At 36.6% G+C, this 10,405-nt stretch overlaps 1 protein-coding gene and 1 pseudogene across 6 annotated transcripts; one reads left to right on the top strand and one right to left on the bottom strand.

Moving 5' to 3' along the window:
• Positions 1-504: 504 nt before the first annotated feature.
• Positions 505-2,431, bottom strand: LOC144558531 (uncharacterized; annotated as a pseudogene). The gene is made up of 3 exons (XR_013512935.1): positions 2,292-2,431; positions 1,744-2,128; positions 505-1,113 (listed from the first exon to the last, which is right to left on the bottom strand). The product of XR_013512935.1 is annotated as an uncharacterized LOC144558531 (transcript).
• A 2,279-nt stretch (positions 2,432-4,710) lies between these two features.
• On the top strand, positions 4,711-9,533 carry LOC144557777 (putative splicing factor 3A subunit 1). Of its 5 annotated transcripts, none has more exons than XR_013512791.1 (5): positions 4,711-6,845; positions 7,045-7,335; positions 8,490-8,528; positions 8,656-8,714; positions 9,202-9,533. XR_013512791.1 is itself a non-coding variant. In XM_078306354.1 (3 exons), the coding sequence occupies exons 1-2, from the start codon at positions 4,761-4,763 to the stop codon at positions 7,312-7,314; spliced, it is 2,355 nt and encodes a 784-aa protein (XP_078162480.1). In that variant the 5' UTR covers positions 4,711-4,760; the 3' UTR covers positions 7,315-7,335; positions 8,490-8,625. The 5 variants fall into 5 exon arrangements, 2 of the variants coding, with proteins under 2 accessions (XP_078162480.1, XP_078162479.1); XR_013512790.1 differs by having other exon boundaries at positions 4,712-6,845; positions 8,262-8,528; XR_013512792.1 differs by lacking the exon at positions 9,202-9,533 and having other exon boundaries at positions 8,490-8,540; positions 8,583-8,661.
• Positions 9,534-10,405: the final 872 nt, after the last annotated feature.

Genomic DNA, 10,405 nt, shown 5'->3' with positions numbered 1-10,405 from the left:
GTCAATATGGCAACATACTAATAAAAACAGAATTCCACTAGGAATATGGTTTTACTTATTATTTCAGTGTTGCATTATTGGCTAGGTTATGTGGCAGCAGATGTCAAAGAGGCAGCTGGAGCCTGAATCCCAGAAGACCTGGAAGAAATTTCACTGCAGGTGTTGCAAAACAGTAGGGTGCAACTACAATGCTATAAGCTAACTAGTATTTAACTAGAAGAATGTAAGTGAAATGTTTCATGGTAATGAAATGGGCTTCTAAGATTTTTTTTTTTCCAAAAAAAAAAAAAAACCATTAACTTAAAACAGCTCTGAAATTTCTCAAATAAAAACCAGTTCCCAATTTGCATCCTCAAATAGAAATAATGACGATTGCCGAGTAATTTTAGCTAGGGAGCTTCGTAGCCTTCATTTTTTATTTTAATATTCACAGGATACATTGTCCAGGATTAATGGATCCAGATTTTTGAAAAGGACAACTGCATATAATATAATCCCGTTCTTGCTAAAGATAAGTAAAATATGCAAATAAAAAGAAAAAGGCACTCGTACAAAAAACGAACTGACCTGTTAAGATTGCTAAAAATAATCAAAATGGAAGACGAATCAATAAACTAATGGCGCACTTACATTTACAATTCCTATGAAAGCAACTTTTCTGTGCTAGTATCTCTCTCTCATGTTCCCCCTCATATGCCAAATTCATAATCCTCATTTTGTTCACATCTACCAATTGAATATTTTGAAGTTGAGGACCATTTCGCTCTATATCTGAACTATCCGACTCCTCAATTTCTGCAGCAATTAGAGAATGCATCCGAGCCCGCTCTCTCTCTTGGATAAGTACAGTACAAGAAGGAATATATCAAGCAACAAAGCAGATTTGGAATAGATACGGCACTGTAAAGCGCCTTAGCTAAAGAGGCAGCATTTTCTTGATTTATCGTAGGATCGTCACTCTTATTGTTGTCTCCTATTTTATATCCATATACATGTTCAGCTAAAAGCCCAACAACTGGAGGGGCAAATGAGGCTAGTATAGACTCAAAAGATCTGTCCAGTGCATAGATGCTTGTTCTTTGCTCCTCTGGTACAATCTCAGCAAATATTGGGCTGCATGAAACATTAAGGTCAAATCATTACAGTTATCCTTATTTAAGTGATAATTAAGACCAATTGTGGTAATTTATTTCATTATTGTTAAGTAGCAAGGCTAGGTTGGGATGCCATACTGATACCATCACAACCTCCATCAGATATTGTAAGTATAAATTTAGTAAAGGGATACAACTAAATTAAGGTTTGACAGTTTGAACTTCTTAGATTTACTTCACACCATGATAGGCGTTGCATTTTGCAGTCCGACTTGGTGACTCGTAGTAGTAGCTCTGTCCAAAAAGATTAAGTAGTTTGATATTGGTAGTATTGACTTTCTATCACATTGATTGTCTGACAGTACTAACTTAGTGCCGGATGGTAAGGAGCAAGAAATTAGTTTGTTGGGACACATCAACTTTGGATATACTAATAAGAGGAATTCAGTAGGTACATGAGCAAAAAAACTCGAGGATAAACATAATTTTTTTGCAACCAGGGAAACAAATGAGATCTTTTGTTCAAACTAGATAAAACCAAAACGTTGTCTAGTTCTGCTTGTTAATTTGTTAACATACTAACCTGAGCGTATAATTAGCAAAAATTTAACAAAAAGAAAAATATTCATAACAAATTTAGGTGATGTACTTGTTTGTAGCAGCAGCGTTCCAAGAGATAATCAAGCCCATGACGAATATCGCAAGAGCATGTGAAAACCCAGTTGACGGGTCATCTGATAAAGCCAGTAGCAAAATTGCTGCAAGTGGAATTACTGAACCAGAGCTGAAAATTATCCTTCCTCCATTAGGAAAATGCTGAGAAAGAAAATCTCATCTTACCCCCAAACAGACCCCCAATTGAAGTGGCAACAGAAAAAAGAGTCATGAGGAATCCTGTGTACGCGTGAGAGAATCCAATAAGCGCAAACTACATTGGCACAAAGGAGAAGGAAGCCCACGGGAAAGTACCAGACAAACATTTCTTTCGAGATTTTCTTTTTTTCAAATTTATATCGATGCCCCAAAATATCCATCTCCTCATTGTTTTCAAGAAGGTAATTACCAGACAAACATTTCTTTCGCTCAATTGCAAGTAGTCACAGAAAGCAAAAACAGAGGCATTCAGGTATTTTCCTTGTTTGTACGGACATATGGGTAAACTTACATTCTATTAAGGGTTAACAAGTTTCCAGAAACAAATAAATAGCAACAAAAATTTCTTGCTGGTCAATAATGGCCTCCTCGGCATATTCATCAACAATAACAGATGGGTCCCGCATATGCCTCTCCTTTTTCTCATATACCACTGGATTGGCATTTATTAAACCTACCACCATTTCGTACTACCTGAGAAATGGAAAAGGAAATAAGAAGATTTCAGAAATAATTGCCAAAATCTTATTCAAAGAAATAACGTAAAATATACGCTAGACAAGCTCATAATGCAACTAAGTACAACCCATAATTTTCAATTAAACTACCATTAAAGGAAAATATATAATTGTCAATATCAGTTTATAACCCTAATTCATCTCAATGTTACATCTTTCTTCAATCAGATACTGAACGAATTTTAACTTGCTAAACATTTTCCAATATAAAATGAAGACTAAAAGTTATCAAAATTATATTCTCCACTGAAACCTGCTCTCTTCTGAGGAAAAGGTAACGTTATCTCTTAATTAAAATTCACTGATTGTTGCTGAATGAACCAAACTTCCTCAAGTCCCGTATGAAGAAGGCAGAATTTCATGTATACCCTTCAAAGATATCAAAATTACATATTTCACCCAGCAAAATTCATACTATCGTATTTATCATTCTAATTATAAGAACTCTCATATTTACCCAGCTTAAAATATATCAATATACCTAAAGAAAAGTTAATCGTGTTCAAGATTCTAAAATATAAATGATAATTTTAATAAACAAATTAAGGACAAGTTAACCTATCCAAAATCGCATTGTCTATTGCTTGATCTATGGATTTTTTTTCTCCACCTCTGTGTTGACATTTAAGTAAAAGAAACTACAGAAAAATAAAAGTAAAAGTTGATAACAAAAAGAGAAACCTGATCCAATGTGTTACATCCAGGGAGGAGTTGTCCACATTACATCCAGGAAGGAGCTATTATTTTTTTGTTTAAAAAAAAGTATTTTATATTTCTACTAATTATCAACATTATCTATAGTCTCATAGAGCAATAAGTAACACAAAATTAATTAAGAAATTAGAATATTCATATTAAACCAATACAAAGTTCAAATTGCTATTCATAATATCTTTAATAATATCATAAAGAGTTGGGCTACGGTGAATTGCGAAGTAAAGCGACTATTTTACTTCACACTCATATTTTGCGATTTTAAAGTTCAAAATGTCAATCCGAACCGCTCAACATGATCTCCATATTGAAATGTGTTTGGAGACCAAATTTTACATTTTTTGGAATTTTTTTACTATTTATTAAGCCAATTTGAAAATCGCTGATCCAGCGGTCCAAATTTTTTTACTGTTTATCCGGATTTTCAAATTTTCAAAGTGGCTTAATAAATAGTAAAAAAATTTCAAAAAATGTAAAATTTAGTTTCCAAGCATATTTTAATATAGATTAAACATCTAACGGTTTGGATCGGCTATTTGAACTTCAAAAATGAAGATATTGCGTGAAGTAAAAACGTGTTTTACTTCGCAACTCACCATAGCCTTACTCATATCATAAATTATCTATCATTTTTCATTCAAAATAACCTAAGCATCATGGCATAAACTATATTTTTTCTATTAAAAAAAAACACAAGTATCATGAAATAAACTGTCTATCTTTTTATATTTAAAAGCAAAATCAATCTGGACCTTGAAAAAATTGGTCTTTAAAATTAATTTTCAGTTTGGGCCTTTATATAAAAGTCTATGTAGCATAACGTGTGTTATAACGCTTAGCGTGTAGCGCAGATAGCGTACCGCTATTACTGCTATAGTGGTCGTAGCTAAAATAGCGTATTTTTATCCCATAGCGTAGCGTTTAAGGTCCGAAAATGCTACAACGCCGCTATAGCGCACTATTTAGAATACTGATAAAACTATTCTTCGTATTTTTTTTATATTTTGATTGAAAAAAACTTGTACAAAAAAATGAGTTATGTACAAATAAAAAATATATTAGGTTGCTGAACAAAAAAATTATTTATTTGTAGTACAATTTCAAAAAATATTTTATTTGATAATTTTTTAGATTGCATATTTTGTTAGTTTAAAAAGTTGAGCTATTTTAAAAAGAAAAATGCTGATTTTATAATTGATAGATTATAAGTTTCTTTATGTTTAAATGAAACAAAATTAATTACTTATTTTATTTTTCTTAATTGAAAATAATAAAAACAATAAAAAGTTAGGCTTTATATCTAATAAAATTAATAACTTATAAATGTGAATTACTTCAAGTCAAATTAGATTAATTTAAAAATTAACTTATTTTATTTTAATCTAAATCAATTAAATCACATTTTATAAAATAAGTGAGATCTAAAATTTTTATTTCACTATTTAGTCCACAATTGACCAAAGTGGTTAGATAAAAGACGGACTCTCTATTGGTGTCGTCTTCATTTGGTTTCTCCTCAAAACCCTAAGAACTCATCGCCTCTTTCTTCTATACCATCCGTATGCTGACCCTTACCCTCCCAGCTCCGCTTCCCTCTTCTCCCCCTGATCCTACAAATACAGAAACTTCCCATGACCCGGATTCGTCACCCAAGGCGAAGGAGCAACCGCCGCCTGCTCCAGTCGCCACTCATACCCGCACCATCGGTATAATCCATCCCCCGCCCGATATCAAAGCAATCGTAGAGAAGACAGCCCAGTATGTCGCCAAAAACGGCTCTGATTTTGAGCGCCAGATCTTAGCTAAAAACGCAGGTAACCCCAAGTTCAATTTCCTTATCACATCCGACCCCTATCACGCCTATTACCAGAACCGTGTGTCGGAACACAAAATCCAGCTCGAAAATGTGCCTGCTGCTGGTGGTGGTGGTGCTGCTGCTGCTGCACCTGCACCTACTGACATTGCACCCGCTGATTCTAAAGAAAATGAGGAGTTTCGACCCCCTCCAAAGAAAATCCTTGAGCCACCGCCATCTGAGCTATACACTGTGCGGCTACCAGAGGGAATAACCGGAGAGGAACTGGATGTCATCAAGCTGACGGCTCAGTTTGTTGCAAGGAATGGGAAGAGCTTTATGGAGAAGCTCATAAAACGTGTGGATGTGAGTTCCCCGCAGTTCCACTTCCTACGCCCAACTCACAGCATGTACACCTTCTTCACTTCTCTTGCTGATGCTTATTCAAAGGTTTTAATGCCAGAAAAGGGTCTAACTGATAAGTTGAGAGAGAAAGCTAGTGGCTTGACAGTGGTGCTAGAGAGGTGTTTGCACCGGCTGGAGTGGGAGAAGTCACAAGAGCAAGCAAGGCAACGAGCTGAGGATGAGATCGAACAGGAGAGGATGCAGATGGCCATGATCGATTGGCACGATTTTATTGTAGTAGAAACCATTGAATTTGCTGAGGAAGATGAAGAGTTGCCAATTCCAATGACTTTAGAAGATGTCATAAGGAGAGGCAAATTGTCAGCTTTGGAGGAAGCCGAGTTACCTAATGAGGCTGCTGAACCAGGAAAAGAGATGGAGATGGACATGGATGAAGAAGAGATCCAACTTGTGCAAGAAGGCATGCGTGCAGCTAGATTGGATGACAAAAATGCTGACGGTATTGGAGATGATGGGGTGCCTGAGGTGAAGCCGCCAACTGATGAGCCCATGCGGATAGTTAAGAACTGGAAGCGGCCAGAGAACCGGGTCCCTGCTGAGTGGGACCCGACAAAGTTTGTGGTCTCACCTATTACTGGAGAGCTGATACCAATCAACGAGATGGCAGAGCACATGCGTATTTCTTTAATTGATCCAAAATATAAGGAGCAGAAGGACAGGATGATGGCCAAGATTAAAGAAACAACATATGCTACTGATGATGAGATATCTAGAAATATTGTAGGGCTGGCGAGGACCCGACCTGATATCTTTGGCACAACTGAGGAGGAGGTTTCAAATGCTGTTAAAGCTGAGATTGAGAAGAAGAACGATGAGCAGCCCAAACAAGTTATCTGGGACGGCCATTCTGGTAGTATTGGCCGTACTGCCTCTCAAGCCCTTTCACAGAACATGCAGACAGAGGAGCATACTAATAACACGAGCGGTACTAACCTACCAGGTCCTGCAGCTCCCCCTCCCCGGCCCAATATCCCCACTATTCGCCCATTGCCTCCGCCACCTGGTCTTGCATTGAATATCCCGCGTATCCCAACACCTGGTAGCGGTGCACCTCCTGGGCCCCAACCGATGATGATGCAAACCATGAGGCCACCCATGCCCCTCGGTTCAGGTCAGCCACAACCCATGATGATGATGGGCCGTCCGGGAATGGCCCAAATGGTGCCACCACCACCTGGGTCCCATTATACACCAGTAGCGCCACCACCACGCTCTTTTATGCCCATGGGTATGGGTATGGCTGCACCATCAATGCCTAACATGGCGTCGACTCCAGCACCACCACCACCACTCCCACTCGGGATGCCACCACCACCACCACCAGATGAAGTCCCGCCACCACTGCCTGATGAGCCAGAACCCAAGAGGCAGAAGATTGACGATGTTTCCCTTGTGCCAGAGGATCAGTTCCTTGCTCAACACCCGGTAAAATTAAACAAAAGAGTGTAATTTTAATAAAAATGTCTTTACGCAACCATGCTAAAAAAAGTAAGAAAGGTGAACGATAGTTTCTCTATAATTGTTATATAATACTAGTCATTGGTGAGCTAAAGTTGTGATGTCTTTAACAATTTTCTGTTTTCATTTTTCTAATTTTTATATTTGTAATTGTCCTGGTATGCAGGGACCTGCTAACATCTCAGTCTCTGTTCCTAATTTGGAAGAAGGGAATTTGAAGGGCCAAGTACTGGAGATATCAGTGCAGTCACTCTCTGAGACAATCAGCAGCCTGAAGGAGAAGATTGCCGGAGAAGTCCAGTTGCCGGCAAATAAGCAGAAGATCAATGGGAAGGCTGGTTTCCTCAAAGATAACCACACCCTTGCTTATTACAACATTGCCCCTGGCGAGGCTCTTACTCTGGCACTGAGGGAGCGTGGTGGCAGGAAGAAATGAGCTACTCTATTGTGCCACAAGGTTAATTTCTGTCTCCTGTTTGTGACATATCTCATACTTTTCATGGTAACACAGGGTATTAGTGATAGCATTAAAATGGTTGCTGAACTGGCTTGTACCACCTGACCCACTTGCATTAGTTGGTAGAGAGACTTCACTGAAAACTCAATTCATTAATAAGCACCATATGAATGAAAGAAAACAATGGAGTAAGAAAAGACACTCTAGTAAATATCATCTGTAGCACATAGCAGTATTAGTTTGAGTATGAAAAGCTGACCTGATCTGACCAGTAAAAGTTTCCTAAAATGTACCCATAACAATGACCTTTTTAATTGATATTGTCTTGGATCCAGGTATCTGATCAGACTTTATATGATCTGTAACAGTCCAGTAATGGCAGGACTAGTAAATCTGAGATTGTCATGGTACAGTTGTTGGATTCAAGGTTGTAAATAGCGATTATCGTGTCATCGCTTTTAAGGTCTGAAAAGGCTATTGCAGCTATAGCTAGCTATTTAGAACTCTGATAAAAGGAAAGCAGCTGATAGCATTATAGCTTTTAAGGTCTGAAAAAGCTATAGTGCTGCTATTAGCTATTTAGAACCCTGACTTGGATTTTGATAAAAGGACAAACCACTGAATGATGGCTGTAATGGTGACTATTGGAAGCTGAGTTTCCTTGACACAAGTATTTGATCTGACTAACAAAAATTATCTGTATCGTACCAGTTCATTACGGTGTCAGTTAACGCTCTCTGAAGTTAAAGCCCGTTATACAAATAAAAAACTTAAATATTGCCCTAATTCGCTTAGAGGGACGAAAAACTCCAAACCTAACAAATCTCTGGCCGAAACAATGAAGGTGTTTTCTGCATTCAATGGTTGTCATGACACCAATTTAAATTGCTAATTTACTAATGAGGAATTATGTTCTATTTTCACAGGTCTTGATATCTTTGATCATATCTCATTTTCAATTGCTGATAGTGGAAGCTTTCATACTAGGGAAAATGATGAGAAGTCAATGCCTGCTATAATTTGCTTTACTTCTACATTGCATGGAAATATGAGAATGCTGCTTTTTTGTTGAAAGCAATACAAGTTTACTTAATTGAACTCTATGTGATGCATTGGTCATGTCTCTTATGTTGAGGCTTTTATTTTCTTTGTAGGTTGTACTCTCTAATGAGGACAGTGACAGTAATTTGAAGGTTTGTCAAGTATTGATTTTTGTTACAATATTTGTTTTCCTGCGATGAGACTAACTGGACTAATATGTAAGGATAGAATTGCCATCTTTATTGCTAATGTCTCTTGGTGTTGTTTGATATTGAATAGCTTTAAGTCAGTGCATCATTTAATCGATGAAAAGATCAAAGAGGGGATGAAGAGTACAGGTAATGATCTTCTACAATCACCTCTTTCTTTTCCCCTATTACATGATACTTGTTTATCAGCTTTTCCATTTGTTGGTTTGATTTTAGTACAAGTTCTTGTGATATTTTTCCCTCCTAGTTCAGTTTGATAGTTGAGATATATAGGACTTCAACTTTGAATCCTCATATGGAGAAATATATAGTAGCCATGCAATCAAGCAGCATTGATAACCTTTTTTTTTTAGATTGGCTATACTGTCTATCAAGGTTTTGTGAATTCCCTACCAAAATGTTAACCTATTGAGTAATAATACCAAGGTCCTGACCATGAACTCCGTTAGACTAAATGGGGCACATGTTTACTCTTTTTTCTTTCTGTTTTGTGGCATTCTTTTTGAATGGTAAGGTTTACTCTTCTTTCTTGAAAATCCTTGTTAGACCTTTTTCCTAAGATCTTTTGTTTGCTTGAGAATGATTAAATGACATGTTTGTGTTTTTGATTTAACAGGGGGGTTAAACAGTGGTTGCAAGTGTAACCTGCAAGAATATGTTTGTGTTTTATTGTTTAAAGAAAATCACAACAATGATATAAAAATGAAGACTTGAAGCACTATAAAGGTAATATTGTGTTGCTGATGGTGATGAATAAAGATGCGAGTAAAGCTGTCTCTGTTGGTACTCCAATGCTCCTAAGGTTTTTGTGGCTTAAGAGGTCATTCTAGTAAAACACCAATTGGTCATTCATTTAGTAGTTGAAGATAATTTGATAAAACGATTGCTTTTCCTCCTGATGTAAAACGAATCTACTAGGTGCCATATAAATAAATATTTCTAGTTCTCGAATTGCTTTACGAAATGGAAGTTTTCGGCTTTGACGGTAGCGTCTTCCATAAACACCTAGCATTACCGCCATTGAAGTTTTACGAAATTGCATGCACTTCCAAAGTTAAATATAAGCGAACAAATATAGCGAGTGAACTGTTGTTTTTGTTCTGTCAATGCCAGAAGTCGAAAAAGAAGTTCAATTTGTTTTTCCCTTTTTATCTAATACAAAGGGGAACAGCAACAAGTATTTCACAAGAGTAGACATCATTCCAACATTTTAGTACGGATCTCAAAACTTTTGTTTCGTTAGACCTGTTTGGTTGCACATCCTCTATCCCGTCAGAGAATGTGTGACCAAACAGGCCTTCCAAACAATTATAGAAAAAAAATAATTAAATATGATCAATTACCGTGTGACTGTCCCTCTGATTTGATCATAGCATAACATGTCACGTACATCTCTACTCAACGGAGGCTAATTTTGTGCCTTTTCAGTTGTATATTATTTTTATTTTGCTCCCTAACGACTCAACAACATGACCGGAAAACAATTTTCAGTTCTCGGTTGCTATTTTTTTATTTTTGACTTTACATTTGAGTACAAAGGATTGAGTATGTAATCATTAATAAGACGATTTATTACAATATAAAAAATTTGGGATAAAAAAAATAGAAATCTAGTCCTTCAATTTTCACTTTTAATGTTCATGAAGAATTTTTCATTCGGATTTCAAATTTATAATTTCTCACATAAAGGTGTTGCTCTTTGTCACTAGTTCAAATATTAATTCTTAATTTTATTTGATCTTATCAAACTAAAACTTGTATACCTTCATGACGGCATGTTCAGAATTTTAGTTTTACGTTCCTACAATTGAAATTGTAAA

Source organism: Carex rostrata, chromosome 8, assembly GCF_964058835.1.
Source record: "Carex rostrata chromosome 8, lpCarRost1.2, whole genome shotgun sequence".
Classification (NCBI taxonomy): Eukaryota; Viridiplantae; Streptophyta; class Magnoliopsida; order Poales; family Cyperaceae; genus Carex; species Carex rostrata.
The sequence above is the reverse complement of the archived record's forward strand: the minus strand, read 5'-3'. Positions and strand labels throughout refer to the sequence as shown.

What these genes read in the sequence shown, in the direction of transcription:
- LOC144557777 (XM_078306354.1), top strand. Translation starts at nt 4,761, where the DNA reads ATGCTGACCCTTACCCTCCCAGCTCCGCTTCCCTCTTCTCCCCCTGAT. An exon ending in AGTTCCTTGCTCAACACCCG is followed by an intron (nt 6,846 to 7,044) that starts GTAAAATTAAAC and finishes CCTGGTATGCAG; the next exon opens with GGACCTGCTAACATCTCAGT.